The sequence below is a fragment of the Pecten maximus genome, chromosome 8 (assembly GCF_902652985.1).
Source record: "Pecten maximus chromosome 8, xPecMax1.1, whole genome shotgun sequence".
NCBI classification, from domain to species: Eukaryota; Metazoa; Mollusca; class Bivalvia; order Pectinida; family Pectinidae; genus Pecten; species Pecten maximus.
In genome coordinates this window covers 25592231-25609642 of record NC_047022.1, presented here as the reverse complement: position 1 = coordinate 25609642, position 17412 = coordinate 25592231, and the positions used below count along the sequence as shown (strand labels likewise).

Genomic DNA, 17412 nt, shown 5'->3' with positions numbered 1-17412 from the left:
AAAACACAAACACATGGGTTTACAGTTAAACAATTGAAAATACAATTATATATATGAAAATTTCTTTATTCTCCTTTCATATTTAGAAATTTTATCAAACACATTTTCTTCCTTCTTTCATTTCACTTTTCATACTTCATTTCTCTGTTGCAGTATTTATTCTGGTAAAAATCCAGGAGGAATGTTATAATATTCACTATGAGTCCAATGTCTGATCACCCCTTGTCCACATATATTTGTTTCCCAGCATTCAAATCCTTCAGCTCTCAGTTGTGACATCACTTCCTTAACATCAGACTTTGGCGTTCCTGAAATACAGGAATACCTTTTAACTGAGTATTATATTAGAGATTATAAAATAAATTTCACAAAACGGTCATATTTTAGCAGTTTCGATTGGGAGTTGCTTGTGCTGCCCTTAGTGTAAAGTGGCCAACATTATTTCTTTCGTTGATTTCAAAGAAATACTTTAAATATTTCTAATCCCCCCTCCCCCACCCTTAAAAAGTATTGAATCTTGCTAAGTTTCAAAATATTTTAGCAGAGACCATGGTAAGACTCACAGAAGACAGAAAAACAATGTATATGTACATTTTTCTTTTATACTATTTTTTGTTTTGCTTTTAATTAAACTCAGACAAACGTTACAAAGCGCTGTTTTATAAATGTATAATCATCACCTACCTGGTGTGATAAGACAAAAAGCACATCCTCCACCACCAGCACCTGTCAATTTAGCATGGAGACCAAGGGCTGTAGTTACCTCACACACTCGGTCCAGTCTAGAATGGCTGACCCCAAGAGTTCTAAGGAGACCCTGGTTGATATCTATAAGTTCCTACAAAGGACAAAAAACACATTTTTATAATGCTTTATTTGGTATTGTCTTTAAGTAATGGGGTGCACATTGTTACAGAAACTCTCTAGCATATATTTTTAAAGGATCTTTACCTTTTATCTCAAAGTTGTTTTTGTATTCTTTGGCCTTCCAAAAGTTTTGTATGAACCTGAGGAAAAGGCAAAGACCACTATAGGAATATATTGAAAAGTATTTTTCTTTTTACATTTTACAGGGATAATGCCTTCCAATGGTACACAGAAAATTACGTTAGGAATGCTACGACATTGGTGTGTAGGAATTAAGTTTCCTGTAGTTCTATTCTTCAGTTTGGATTGCTTATATAATGATCTCATAAAGTTTATTATGCCATACAAGAATATGTATGTTATATTGGTACATAAAATATGTATGTCCTATTGGTATGCAACAAGAATATGTATGTTCTATTGTATGGTGTGTAATCATAATGTATATATTGGTGTTTTGCATACAATGATCTCTGTGCATGCCAGGAGTATTGCTATACCATATATACCGGCAATAATCACTGCATAATTAGAGTGTGTGTGATAATCATTATACAGAATTTCCCATGTATGTGTGTGCGTATGTACCAATGTATGAGCAGATGTACGAGTGGTGTTATGTAGTGGTGTAATAATCATTATACAGAATTTCTTCTTTGTGTGTGCGTATGCTGTACCAATGTATGAGCAGATGTACGAGTGGTGTTATATAGATGTGTGTAAGTACATAGATGTTGTGTGAAGATGTTACAAAGTGCTCGTTTAACATGTACATGTATCATTGTATTAAATAAAAAAATATAAGTTAAAAAAAAAAAGGTTTGTTAAGCCAGATACCAACCATGACAATGACAATATTTTATTCTCATAAACATATAAAGTGTGGAGAATTATATACATACAAAATTGTACAGGACATATGATATAATACAAGGATACATTTTTTAAGCAAGAGATGATCTTAAACATTGTTGAGTCATATACTTATTTGTTAAATTAATTTCACAAGTGATTTCAATTCATCGTCTACTACAAAATTAACAAGAGCTGTTGGAGAACAGCATAGCTCGTCTCGCAAATGTTTGTCAATAAATAATTAAAATATATTAATTGGAATAGTTTCGCAAATTGCATTAATAATATTTATATTGTTTACTTGATCAGATTATGTTTTGTGAATTCATGCAATTTTCAAAACCATACCAATTTATATATATATAAATTATTTATTGACAAACATTCTTCAATTTTTTGATAAAATATTATCCTTATGAGAGTTGTCTCCCTTGAAAAATGTGGACCGGTATAAATTGTCTAATGTGAGCATTTTCACATTGTTTTATTTTCGGTTTCACCCCCAGAAGGGATAGTGTAACTCCATAGGGACTCTTTTACCAAATATCAGCACCATAGTACAATCATAAAGTGATGTGTTAATAGCTTTCAAGATTTGCACAAAAATTTTAAAAAATGTGATTTTTCCCCAAAAAAATCTTTCAGTTTAACTCCGGCAAGGGATAGTTTAACCCCCACAGGGAACCTAATACCATGTATTACTATGCCTTTCAACACTCACAACATAAACTTAACACAAAGTCTAAAGATTTAAAAACAAAAACAAACAAAAACAGATTTAAAAATAAAAAAATCCATTTTTTTTTAAAGTTTTACTCCAGGAAGGGATTGTCTTACTCCATAGGGACTCTATTGCCAAATATCAGCACCCTATTACAATTATAAAGTGATGTATTAAAACCTCTTAACACTTGCACCAAAAACTTAACGCAGAAATATTCTAAGTCCAAAAATTTGAATATTCTGGGTTTTTTCCAAAAAACATCTTTTAGTTTAACTCCGGCAGGGGATAGTTTAACTCCAGAGGGACTATATTGCCAATTATCAGCACTCTAGTACAATTATAAAGTGATGTATTAATACCTTTCAACACTTGCACCAAAACCTTAATGCAAAAATTTTCATAACTCCGGCAGGGGATAGTTTAACCCCCACAGGGACCATATTACCATAAATTACCATGCCTTTCAACACTTGCACCAAAAATTTAACATTTGAAAAACCAACGCTGACGCCCGAGTGATGACATAAGCTCTCACTCTTCTTCGAGGAGACCAGCTAAAAAGTGTATTAAATTTGAATGTACTTGGTCTTTCATAATAATATCTAGCACAGGCGCTTGCATATAGAAATTAAATATCACTTTCGATTTTTTTTTCATATGACAGCGGTATGTGTAATCTGTTAACCTGAAGGTTGGCAACTACGCCACGAGCGAAACGGCACCCCATCTCACTTCAACCGGCTAAAAAACACATTTATTCAAACTGACACGGCGCACACTATATGCGACCGTCATCAGAAAACATTCATCTTTAACCTACCGTGCCACTCAATATGAATTGTTACATCCAAAACACAATAATCCGTGAAAACATCGCCGAATTCCTCGCTCAGAACGCCATTTCTCAAACGGCTCCCTGAGCCTGTCCAGATTCTTCATTTACATACGGGGTTCAAGGGTCATGCGATTATATGATCGTCAGTCGTCAGGTGTACTTTTGGGGGTCATCTCCGCATGCATTTTGTCCGCAAAATGCTTCGGCTCGCTGAAGAGTTTCGTCGATGAACGATGATTTATAAATTATTCGTTATTTTGAACGTTTGATTACCATGCACCGTATATGACAGTACACAGCAGGCGCGGATCCAGGAATTGGAAAGGGGGGGGGGGGGGGTTCCAGTAATTTAGTGGTAATGCGAGCGCCATAGGCGGGAGTCGAATTTTTTTTTGGCGAGGGGTCTGGGGGCCAAAATTTCGGAACAAAATTCCGGAAAAATTAAATGATTAAATGATTATAGCAAATTTTGCAATCTTTCGAGAATAAGATTTTCGATAAGTGGAGAGGGGGGGGGGGGGGGGGGGGGGGGGGGGGGGCATATATTGATTCACACAGAACGTCACTATCGTATCGTTTTCTAGATAATGAAATAATTGTCACTAAGGTAGAACAAAATGCTTATTTATTGATTAACTTTTGTCAGTTTACTGAAATCTGGACGAACAAAAAGAAAAGTGAATCACGAATAAGACTGTCATCAGGTTACTGGAACGTATACATGTGTACCAACATTACTTACTTCAGACCTGTTCATTTATTTCTGCACATTTTACAAAAATATCATGTCGTCGTCAAATACGAAAATCATACTTCAGACCTACCAAACGATGTGTACGTTGTGATCTATGATCCATCATCAATTTATTTTCATTTCCCACAATGTTAGATTTAATGTTTGCTAGAAGTTCTTCGAGTTCAATCCAAATTTTATGAGTTCATCTATCACTGTATGATTATAGAAATATTGAGTTCCTTCAGTCATTTTGTTTTAAACCCCTTTTTATTCAATTTTCGAAACAGTATTACTTTCTTACGTTATTTCGGTTTTAATACACTCGATATCATCAGTTTGCCCCTTAGTTTTAGTGTCTACAATCAGGGGCGGACACAGGATTTTCAAATAGGGGGCGTGCGAAATTAAAAGGGGGGAGGGTGTCCGCCGGTTCTCCCCCTGAAAAATAGCAGGTTAATGCAAAATCCTGCATTCTAGTGTATTTCACGATAGATTCATACCTGGTGTGTTTTATAAAAACAAGTATATGAGAGATGTTTTTAATGATTTGATATTGTTATTTCGCTGATTGATACGGGAATTCGTTTTTTAAGATACCCTTACTTTGACAATTTTAGGGGGGGGGGGGGGGGGGGGGGGGGGGGGGGCTTAAATCCACCAGTGACAATGTCAAAGAGTTTAACGCATTGTAAAATGTATTCTTTGTAATATTCAATTATCCATTTATTCCACTTTACATCGCTCGCATATATAAAATTTAAGTTATTGATGAATTACTTATTAATTGAGTGTGTAAGCATCAAACGCTACACTAATAATAATCAAACTGGCTGAAGTGCTTACAGAATTATGAAACTGAATTAAAATGAGAAAGAAAAGAGAATACTTGAGGCGGAAGTAGTGGTTATTTTGTGTCAACGCCAGACTTTTATAGTATTTTAGGGCTAACGCCAGAATACCCAGAACAACCTCTTATTCTTATCGATATTGTGTGTGGTATACATTTTTAACTAGTCATGTAGGGGTCAATTTTTTAAGAATTGAAGATTGGCATAGCCCTAAATAGATGGCAAGTACAATAAAAAATCAAAATATCAAACAACTATCAGCTATTACCCCATCCAAATTTTAACTTCGAAAAATTTAATTTCAACTGATACTGCTTGTTCATGGTATACGTATAATGTCCCGGCCCTGTCTTGAACAAGTTATTGAGCACCGTTATATGCAATCTTTTTGATTGAAAACGAAGTTCAGCAACTACCGAAATGATGCAGTTGAAAAAAAGGAAAGGACGATCTCATCACTGCATGGCATTAAAACATGCTATCTTATTAGTCCGTGATATCGCAAACGACGTCCTGTGCATGCACCTGTAAAATAAAGTATGCCGAGATGACCCGAAAAAGTGCACCTGGTGACAGTCGATTATATAATCGCATGACCTTTGAACCCCGTATGTAAATGAAGAATCTGGACAGGCTCAGGGAGCCGTTTGAGAAATGGCGTTCTGAGCGAGGAATTCGGCGATGTTTTCACGGATTATTGTGTTTTGGATGTAACAATTCATATTGAGTGGCACGGTAGGTTAAAGATGAATGTTTTCTGATGACGGTCGCATATATAGTGCCCCGTGTCAGTTTGAATAAATGTGTTTTTTAGCCGGTTGAAGTGAGATGGGGTGCCGTTTCGCTCGTGGCGTATACGTAGTTGCCAACCTTCAGGTTAACAGATTACACATACCGCTGTCATATGAAAAAAAATCGAAAGTGATATTTTCTATATGCAAGCGCCTGTGATATCTAGATATATATTTTTTCTGTTTAATGCTATTTGATGATAGCTACAATTAAATAAATAATGGAATTCGTCTCCTATTTCATTCCGGTTACACAGACTACAGATTCTATTTAGGATGTTATTCCATCTTCCGTATTCAATTGGTAATTAACGTTACAAGTTCGAAATTTACAATAGGAATTAGCTAGCTTAGGAGGGAGGTCAAGTAGATATTTTTCTAAAATTAAGTCATGTTTATAAATTCTGTAATTGGTACCTTTCGGAGAATTGAAAACATCATTTTTCCAATTACATATGAACAAGTTTTTTAGGGTATGAAAAACAGATTTTTTTTAAGCAACGTATACTAGTAAACTCATGTTTTTCAAAAACATCTAATAAATTACATTCTTCAAAAATGTTTTTGATATAGTTTTACCATTGTATTATAATGTCTTAATATTTGGAAAAGTTTGTTACTCAATTTATTATGATTTGAATTTATCATTTTGGCCCAAAATCCAATCATACAAACTTTTATATTTATACTTAATGGAAATCTTCCCAATTCTCTATATATCATAAAGTTTGGTGTGGATGTTTTCAATTTGAGGATATGTTAACAGAATTTCATATGTAGACGTTCTAAGAGTTTGGCGTCACAAAACCCCCAAACCTCACAGCCATATAATATAATCGGCTTGATTGCTTTATCAAAAATATCCATTTTACAATCCATGGACAGATTATGATTTCTGCATTTTTCATGCACACATGATATTTAAATGCAATTCAAAAGAGTTCCTCATTTGTCTAACAAGCCACAAATTAAATGGAATGTGAGATGTCACCACTCCTAAGGATTCTATCTGTAGAATATGTAATTCATTTTTTCATAGGTTCATAAAAAGTAACAAGAAGAAATAGTGAAAAATATAACCCTTTGTTTATAACAGCCTTAACAGGACTCTCAAAATATGTCACATTAATTCATTTAAGGCTGATAGGAGACATCACATTATGTTACAGCAAAGAGCTCAGTATGTGCATAAACGGATAAAACCTACATGTACCTACCCCGAGGTCCTTGTAGAGTGATGGAGAAGAATGACCATTGTCCAAAAGATTACTGTAAGTGTCAATGCTCCTTGTTGTCACAGCGTCAATAGCATCCATTACGGAACCTATGACATCACCATACTACAAACATCAAGTTAGAATGGAATATCACTGAAACAGGCACACTTTTCTACCTAAAAGTGTATGACATAAATAGGAATAACTATGATTGAATTATCGATGAAATCTGCCATAAACTGAAACAGGGCATGAAATCTAGGCACATATTGGAAGAGTTGGGTGGCCTGCCAAGATGTCTTAATTTCTTCAAAACATTTCCAGTTGTCTTTTCAGATCAGTATACAATAACATCTGTGTGTGATTGTAATTGTCATTCAAGCAATGTGTGTAATCTTTGAAAGAATGATAACGGAATTTCAAATTTACACACATTGATCATGCAGTTTGATAAAATCACAACATATTGAAACTCAGTAGTGCAAACTGCTGCCATTTTACAACGCATGTGTTAGAATGTGATCAGAGAAGTGTTTATGTGATGGTAGAAGGGCACATTCTTTATTTATTTTATTTTACTTCGTATATTTTTCACACAAATTTTCTAATTGCCATGCAGGCGCCTTACACGTCAATAACTGGTTGCCAATGGTGAATATAATTAGGCACCATGGTCACCAAAATAGGTGCCACTTTGAGCCCTGTGAATTCTGCTAGCTACATGTAACTGACATTGTCGTATTTGGTTCTGACATTAGACACTAGCTAACTGACCTTGTCGTATTTGGTTCTGACATTAGACACTAGCTAACTGACCTTGTCGTATTTGGTCCTGAGATTAGACATTAGCTAACTGACCTTGTCGTATTTGGTTCTGACATTAGACACTAACTAACTGACCTTGTCGTATTTGGTTCTGTTTTTAGACACCAGCTAACTGACCTTGTCGTATTTGGTTCTGTTTTTAGACACCAGCTAACTGACCTTGCCGTATTTGGTTCAGACTTAGACACTAGCTAACTGACACTAGCTAACTGACCTTGTCGTATTTGGCACAGGCGCTTGCATAGAAAATGCGATTTTCAAAAAAAAAAATTGATATGACAGTGGTATGAGTAATCTGTTAAGCTCAAGGTTGGCAACTTCGCCACGAGCGAAACAGCAGACCACCACACTTCAATCGACTAAAAAACACTTTTATTCAAACTGACACGGCATACACTATATGCGACTGTCATCAGAAAACATTCATCTTTAACCTACCGTGCCATTCAAAACACAATAATCCGTGAAAACATCGCCGAATTCCACGCTCAGAACACCATTTTTCAAACGGCTCCCTCAGCCTGTCCAGATTCTTTATTTACATACGGGGTTCAAAGGTCATGCGATTATATAATCGACTGTCACCAGGTGCACTTTTTGGGGTCATCTCGGCATACTTTATTTTACAGGTGCATGCACAGGACGTCGTTTGCGATATCACGGACTAATAAGATAAAATGTTTTAATGCCATGCAGTGATGAGATCGTCCTTTCCTTTTCTTCAACTGCATCATTTCGGTAGTTGTTGAACTTTGTTTTCAATCAAAACGGTGCTCAATAACTTGTTCAAGACAGAGCTGGGACATTATACGTATACCATGAACAAGCAGTATCAGTTGAAATTTTTCGAAGTTAAAATTTGGATGGGGTAATAGCTGATAGTTGCTTGATATTTTGATTTTTTATTGTACTTGCCATCTATTTAGGGCTATGCCTATCTTCAATTTAAAAAAAATGGACCCCTACATGACTAGTTGAAAATATATAGACCACACACAATACCGATAAGAATAAGAGGTAGTTCTGGGTATTCTGGCGTTAGCCCTAAAATACTATAAAAGTCTGGCGTAGACACAAAATAACCACTACTGCCCCTCAAGTATTTTCTTTTCTTTCTCATTTCAATTCAGTTTCATAATTCTGTAAGCACTTCAGCCAGCTTGATTATTATTAGAGTAGCGTTTGATGCTTACACACTCAATTAATCAGGTAATTCATCAATAACTTAAATTTTATATATGCGAGCGATGTAAAGTGGAATTAATGGATAATCAGTATTACAAAGAATACTTTACAATGCGTTAAACTCTTTGACATTGTCACTGGGCGGATTTTAAAGTCCCCCCCCCTTAAATTGTCAAAGTAAGTCTTAAAAAACGAATTCCCGTATCAATCAGCGAAATAATAATATAAAATGATTAAAAAACATCTCTCATATACTTGTTTTTATAAAACACACCAGGTATGAATCTATCGTGAAATACACTAGAATGCAGGATTTTGCATTTACCTGCTATTTTATTCAGGGGGAGTACCCGCGGACACCCCCCCCCCCCTTTAATTTCGCACGCCCCCTAATTGAAAGTCCTGTGTCCGCCCCTGATTGTAGACACTAAGGGACAAACTGATATCGAGTGTATTAAAATTGAAATCAAGTAAGAAAGTAATACTGTTTTGAAAATTTGAATAAAAAGGGGTTTTAAATAAAATGAAACTCCTCAATATTTCGATAATCATACAGTGATAGATCTATAGGCAAGTCCTGAGTCTTGTATGTACTCATAAAATTTGGATTGAACTCAAAGAACTTCTGGCAAACATTAAATCTAACATTGTGGGAAATGAAAATAAATTGATGATGGATCATCGATCACAACGTACAAATCGTTTGGCAGGTCTGAAGTATGATTTTCGTATTTGACGACGACATGATATTTGTAAAATGTGCAGAAATAAATGAACAGGTCTGAAGTAAGTAATGTTGGTACACATGTATACGTTCCAGTAACCTGATGACAGTCTTATTCGTGATTCACTTTTCTTCTTGTTCATCCAGATTTCAGTAAACTGACAAAAGTTTAAAAATCAATAAATAAGCATTTTGTTCTACCTTTGTGACAAAAGTATGCGAATCCATTTCCCTTTTACCATTTTTTTTTTTTAATTTCAAGCATAAAATGTCTAGGCCTACTACGTGAATGTGATTGCAGAATAGGTATTCTTGACTTCTTTTGCTTTTCCTGTGTACTAGCGGATTCAGAGGGGGAGGGAGGGGTCCAGGGGGTCAGGACTCTCCCCCCCCCCCCCCCCCTTTTTGTTCGGATGAGGAAAAATTGTTTATAGCCTTAAAAACCGTTCATTATTTAGAAAACGATACGATAGTGACGTTCTGTGTGAATCAATTTATGCCCCCCCCCCCCTTTCCACTTATCGAAAATTTTATTCTTGAAAGATTGCAAAATTTGCTATTATCATTTGATCATTTCCTTTTTCCGAAATTTTGGCCCCCAGACCCCCTCGCCAAAAAAAATTTGGCTCCCGCCTAGGGCGCTCGCATTACCACTAAATTACTGGACCCCCCCACCCCACCTTTCCAATTCCTGGATCCGCACCTGCTGTGTACTGTCATATACGGTGCATGGTAGTCTAACGTTCAAAATAATGAATAATTTATGATTATAAATTATCGTTCATCGACGAAACTCTTCAAATAATCGTAAATTAGATGAAACTCTTCAGCGAGCCAAAGCATTTTCCGGACAAAATGTATGCGGAGATGACCCCCAAAAGTACACATGACGACTGACGATCATATAATCGCATTACCTTTGAACCCCGTATGTAAATGAAGAATCTGGACAGGCTGAGGGAGCCGTTTGAAAAATGGCGTTCTGAGCGAGGAATTCAGCGATTTTTTCACAGATTATTGTGTTTTGGATGTAACAATTTGTATTGAGTGGCACGGTAGGTTAAAGATGAATGTTTTCTGATGACGGTCACATATAGTGTACGCCGTGTCAGTTTGAATAAAAGTGTTTTTTAGTCGATTGAAGTGTGGTGGTGGTCTGCCGTTTCGCTCGTGGCGGAGTTGCCAACCTTGAGCTTAACAGATTACACATACCACTGTCATATCAATTTTTTTTTTTTTTGAAAATCACATTTTCTTTGCAAGCGCCTGTGGTATTTGGTTCTGACATTAGACACTAACTAACTGACCTTGTCGTATTTGGTTCTGACATATTAGACACTAGCTTACTGACCTTGTCGTATTTGGTTCTGACATTAGACACCAATGTCTTGGTACTTCTTGGAACTTTTGTGTTTACCAACAAAATCTTTATCTCTGGCATTCTGAAAAAAATGACATAACTAATTTATTTCACCATAAAATTTTCTTAGGACTAACATGCTTTCTATTAATGAAGATAAAATCTGCTTATTTTGGCACAACCTTACATATTTGAAATACTGTTATTAATTTCAGATGTTTTGAAGCATTTCTTCTAGTCCAGTGGAATTTCTTACAAATATGTTTTACTGTATATACAACAATTACAGAAATGAATTTAATACAGTGATGTGTAGCCATGTCAAAACATTTTTACTAAATATATATGAATGTCTGGGTTTGACAAAAAAATGTTCCCAAAGAAATTACTTCCATATAAATAATGAGGATTTAGATACATTAAGTATTGAGAGACCTTGTATTTGAACAATAACAAATCACTAAATATTTAAACAGTTTATACAGTAACAATCGAAATTAGTAAAGATCTGTATGAAATTACTCACTGGGATAAATTGGTAATATTTCCTTTCCTAAATTCTATAGCCCCTCCTGTAAGTAAAAAACAACCATAGTGAATTTAAAAGAATTATATATAGTTACTCTTATGAGAAATATTATTAAATCAATGTCACCATTCCACCACAGTTATACATATGTCACAGATAAAGCATTTGTGACGGTAAACACTCAGAACAATTTTGTCCAAAGAAACAAGGTAAGGAAAATTATTACAAAGTGTTCTATTATTTTACTAAACAATCAGGCTTACCAAATGTTGTCACAGAGTTGTCCACCCCTGAGGGGTTTCCATGCATAATTTTTTCGCTTATATATGACCATTTCTTTATCAGCTCGGTTTCATTGTGCATCCATGAAGACTGATATAATGTGTCAGTTTCTGTATTTGAACTAAATTTGGATTCATTAATGTGGCTTCCTAGCTGTAAAAGTGCAGCAGCTAAACAGACAGAGTAGCTGGCAGAGGACCCTAGGCCAGCTCCGATAGGAAGCTCCGACTGTACTCCAACATCAATGCCAGGCAATGGACTTCTGTGAGAGACCATTAATTTTACATTTTAATGACTGAAAACAGAGGGTTATAAATAACAATATCAAATCTATATATGAACTTTTGTAATACCTTAAGACTAATATATTTAATAATATTGACTAAGTGGTTCACAACAAGGATATTGCATGTGTAGTATAAGGTAATGCCATAAAGCAAATTCTAGCATGTAAACAGAGTATGGTGTTGGGACTTCAGGTAATGGTTCTTTTTATAACCTGTCCTTTGACTTTCAGACATGAAAAGCACAGAAATAAGAAATGTTTACTGTGGTAAGCACATATCAATATAATCTTGATTAATATCATCTAGGTTTGCTTTACAGATGAATTATAAAAAGCACCAACACATTGCATTTTTTCCACTTTTGTCTTTCAAGTAAAATAATAGCTTTTAACAGTATTTAATACTCAAGTTCCTTGATGAAAGTAAATATAATTTTAATCTTCTATGATATTTTCTGTTCTATGCTTTTTCAAAATCACATTTCAATAGTGTGGATTTAAATATTTCAAAAATTTGAGTTTCAAATGTCATTAGTCTCAAATTGATTTATTGGTTTACTAAAGCCCAAAATATTTTACAGACATCATCGCCATGACAACAATGGCAACTCTAAAACTTTGTACAAAGTACTAACAACAGGTTTCTCTTTACTTACTTGCTTGCCTTTGATATCTCTGTATAAACATACAGAAATGATACAACAGCTAAAGTCTGAGACTGTGAAGCATCCACATCTAAACCCGATAACTTCTTTAGTGTTTCTATAACGTCATCAGAGGCAGGAATAGGACTTGTAACATCACCTACATCACAGCAATTGACATATGGTACACCTTGATAAACATTTTCTTTGGCTTCCTTCCCAGATTATAGTCAACAATCTGTATATAACCAGATTTTTCTCAGAAACTAATCTGGACGGTGGGTAAAGCTATCATCTACAAGGACTATACTTAAAGATGGGAACAAATTCAAACAGTAAAAAAACTCAGACTTTAATGTCTATTGAAAACATGTACCTGCCTCCTTCCATTATCACCCCACAATTTTAAAGCAAATTCATCTGAAAAGATTTTGATGTCAGACAGGGTATGTATAAGTAATTAATTAATTCTTAATAATGAGCATTAATTAAAGATAAAATCCTAAATCAACCATACCATTTTTAGTATTATTTCCTGATACATCAATTCCACATGGCAAGGACAACTTCAATTCAATATCAGGAAAGTGAAGGTTAATGAGGTTATCTCCCCTTTTGGTCACACACATGTAGGTACGGAGATTTAAACTTGCTGCTAAAGCTTTCTGAAAAAAAAATAAACAAAATGAAAAATGCACAATACATTTTAATATTGCCAATATTATAAAACAGTTTGCAAATGCTGTAAATAAAATATTTAGATTACATTTCTCCTCTGCATGTACATTTGTAGACTAAGAGTTGTACCCGCTGCCTTGATTACGTGCTGATAAAAGAGGACTAAATTTGGGATCTTTTCTCTTCTTTTTTTACAAATTTCTTCTTCCAAACTTTTCTCCATGTGAAAGAAGTCTTGGATTCTGTCTCCTAGACGAGATATACCTTGTACCAAAGTCTGTGAAAATAGTATTTTCTTATCCTATACTTGGCCCCCTTTGCACTCAGGAGTTGGATGACTGCTTTGCCCATTGTCCATATAATGTGACCAGGTGTACTGCAGGGTGTCCTAATTCGGCATTATGCTAATTGCTTCAGTGAGGTAGCACTATTAAGTTTGCATCAGTTCCATACTATCACAAGGAGACAAACACAATATACACACTCTCACAACAGGCATGCATCGTGAGGCCATCCTTAAATGACCATAGCTGTTGACAACATCTTAAATGATACCAAACCAAACCAATAAATTGCATCTCAATGAGTCATCATCACAGTGAAAATGATCACTACGGGGGGTGGAGACACAACGTCCCTCTAGGTAGAATTCGGTACTGATCTTGATGAAACAGCCGTGGATCCTAGTAGATACCGAGGTCTCACATAAAATCCAGGTAATAAGTATAGCAAGAGTGAGTCCAACACGGTGTTTCTTCCAAAAATGTATTCCTGCAGTTGTTTACATGTTTCGACTGCTACATGTAAACAACTGCAGGAATAAATTTTTGGAAGAAACACTGTGTTGGACTCACTCTTGCTATACTTATTACAGTGAAAATGAGTTTACATGAATCAGATGATGCCTGTTAATGTTCATACATTGCCTGACTTGAGAAATCTAAGTTTAAGATAAATAAACATATCAAGAGTGAGCCATTATGTACAGAGGAAATGGCTGCCTAGCATCACTTGTGTTAACTGTATAACCCAATTAAGTTTGTCTTAAGACTGTAAATGCATTGTATACATGAACTATTGTATACATTCCAATTTAGGAAAAAAGGTATTCAGCTAATTACGGACTACTTTTTTAGTATAGCCACAAACATTGACTATTCATAATGATGATGGTGAAAGCAGTGGTCTGTTTCCTGTGTGTTTATACATGTAGGTACAATAGGAAGGGGTTAATAACATGTCTGTAGTTGGGTTCAAGCTAACATAGATACAAACATACATAGATTTTATTCTGACAAAAGTAGGAAATTATAGTCCTTTGACAGCCAGCACTGTAATAAATAATATATTAAAACTGAAACATTTACAGTTCAATTTTTTCTTTAAAACAATATTTCTGTCATTGATTTTTCCAATGTTTGTCTAACTTATATTTTAATGCCTTGACAATGTTTGCATTTACTACATTCAACGGGAAAGTGTTCCATACATCAACAGTTCTCTTTGTAAGCAAATATTTTCTAACATTTAATCATGAAATTTTTTTTGGGATCTTGAGGCCATGCCCCCTTGTTAAGGAACCATTCCTGATTTTTAAAATATCTGACACTTCACAATCATATTTCCCAGATAGGATTTTGTAGACCTCTATCATATCGCCATGTGATCTATATATATGCTAGTGTTGGTAGATTCAGTTTATATAATCTTGTGGAATATGGTAAGTCCTTCAGCCTAGGTACTACTACTTATTTTTTGGCCTGACATTGAACATTTTCTATCGTTTGATTCAAATACTCAATATGTGGTCTAACCAAAACTGGGTACAAAAGCCTAACGACCTCGCACTCTCTAAGCTTACAATGTACATCCTATTATTATCAGCTAGTATGATATCAACAACAGTATTTTATTCTAGAAAACGGCATATTGATAAACATATCACATATACAATATATTTGAATCACTTTGTAAATATAACACATTATTTGAAAACATGAACTTTATATCAAAAGGGATTTTCTTAAAAATAAAACGATTCTTCAGGATGTGTTTGGGAAAAATGACCATTTTCTGATGACCTTTCCTTGGATAATCCATACAAAGGGCCTTAACGGTCACCTGAGATTTGAAATATTTCGGCCAACTAAATTGACCCTTTTTGGCCCCACCCATCAGTCCTAATGGGGTCAGTCTATGAAGAGTATTTGATTCTAACATATAGTAGACAAGAAGATTTTTGAAATTTCAGTCAATTTGACCCTTTTTGGCCCCGCCCACCAGCCCCTGGGGGTCAACCAGGGCCAACATGTACATACCATCAAACTGTCATCCCATGCTGATAATTTGAACCAAGTTAGAATGAATTCCAATAGAAATCCAACAAATAATAGTCAAAAATGTGATTTCCCTATATAAACTATAGTAAAGTTTACCCCCTCCCCAGGGGCAAACGTGAGACCCCATGGTCATGAAATTCACAATTTTGGTAAAGCACCTTAAGACCCTTCCATCTATGAAGAGTATTTGATTCTACCATATCCGAGAGTAGAGAAGAAGATTTTTGAAATTTTAGTCAATTTGACCCTTTTTGGCCCCGCCCACCAGCCCCTGGGGGTCAACCAGGGCCAACATGTACCTACCATCAAACTGACATCCCATGCTGATAATTTGAACCAAGTTAGAATGAATTCCAATACAAATCCAACAAATAATAGTCAAAAATGTGATTTCCCTATATAAACTATAGTAAAGTTTACCCCCCTACCCAGGGGCAAACGTGAGACCCCAGGGTCATGAAATTTACAATTTTGGTAAAGCACCTTAAGACCTTTCCATCTATGAAGAGTATTTGATTCTACCATATCTGAGAGTAGAGAAGAAGATTTTTGAAGTTTTAGTCAATTTGACCCTTTTTGGCCCCACCCCTCAGGCCCCTGGGGGGTGGGGACCATATAATTCACAATTTTGGTTGACCTTCAGCCATAGAAACTTTCTGCCAAATTTCATTGAATTTTGTTGAGTGGTTTTGGAGAAGAAGTCGAAAATGTAAAAAGTTTACGGACGGACGACGACGGACAAAAGGCGATTAGAATAGGTCACTTGAGACTTCGTCTCAGGTGACCTAAAAAGCCTAGCAGGATTATTTCCAATGGGACCCATGATCACCACAGCTACTAACATAAAATGTTCCTTAATAAATGACTTAAAATAGTGTTTGTAAAAAAATCAGGAAATAAGATCCAGTCTTTTATGTCGTTGAAATGAATTCGAGAGGCTGCATCGCCCTTCATTTATGTAACTGTAGCGGAACTTGACCGGGTCGATCATCGGCTTGCTTGAGCTTTTAAAGAGACTTAAACATGCATACTTCCACTTTTACATGTACTTTGATTTGTACAGTACACAGATACACCATTATACCATTGAACGTGCTACATTTTTATTTATTTACAATTACTAACACTATATCTATGTTACAGCATAGGTGCTTAGCACGTTTAAACGTCAGAGACCGATTATAGACTAATATATATAGAGATATAGTAGGCTTCCTGGGCGTGTAAAATACGCCCTGGACAACACTCAAATGCACGCTATAATGCACCTTCAGTGGTGCATTTCCGTATTCTAAAATCATTTGATCGAAGTGAAATTTTGCCTGGTGTTAGATAATGATGTCATTAATATGTTACAGAAAAAATAATCAAAAAATCTTTAACAACGAATTCCTGGCATGGGCGTGCAAAATGTCCCTGGACACTCCCTGGTCACTCATTAGGTACACCGGTCTATAATCGGTCTTGGACGTGCTAAGCACCTATGGTTACATCAGAACTATTTGACGTTTTAGCCTCGGGAATCTCATTATTATTCAACATTCATACATGCCTTTCCATAAACAACAGCATGCTCTCCGTGTAAAATCACTTTCCCGGGCGCTGATACTGTTATTCTTCTCATGTTAGACCTGCGACTGGGACCCTAAAGAGAAAAAACTAGCTCTTCTCAAGCGGAGGTACGAAA

The 17412-nt window shown here is 35.5% G+C and overlaps 1 protein-coding gene across 3 annotated transcripts; it reads right to left on the bottom strand.

The window, feature by feature from the left end:
* Window positions 1-50: 50 nt before the first annotated feature.
* On the bottom strand, window positions 51-17404 carry LOC117332956 (mevalonate kinase-like). 3 transcript variants are annotated; one of them, XM_033892045.1, is made up of 9 exons: window positions 17278-17404; window positions 13226-13373; window positions 12721-12868; window positions 11760-12040; window positions 11494-11539; window positions 10959-11049; window positions 6874-6996; window positions 685-838; window positions 51-308 (listed from the first exon to the last, which is right to left on the bottom strand). In XM_033892045.1, exons 1-9 carry the CDS (start codon window positions 17347-17349, stop codon window positions 157-159), a joined length of 1215 nt encoding a protein of 404 aa, XP_033747936.1. In that variant the 5' UTR covers window positions 17350-17404; the 3' UTR covers window positions 51-156. The 3 variants fall into 3 exon arrangements, with proteins under 3 accessions (XP_033747936.1, XP_033747938.1, XP_033747937.1); XM_033892047.1 differs by having other exon boundaries at window positions 13226-13369; window positions 17278-17384; XM_033892046.1 differs by having other exon boundaries at window positions 17274-17372.
* Window positions 17405-17412: the final 8 nt, after the last annotated feature.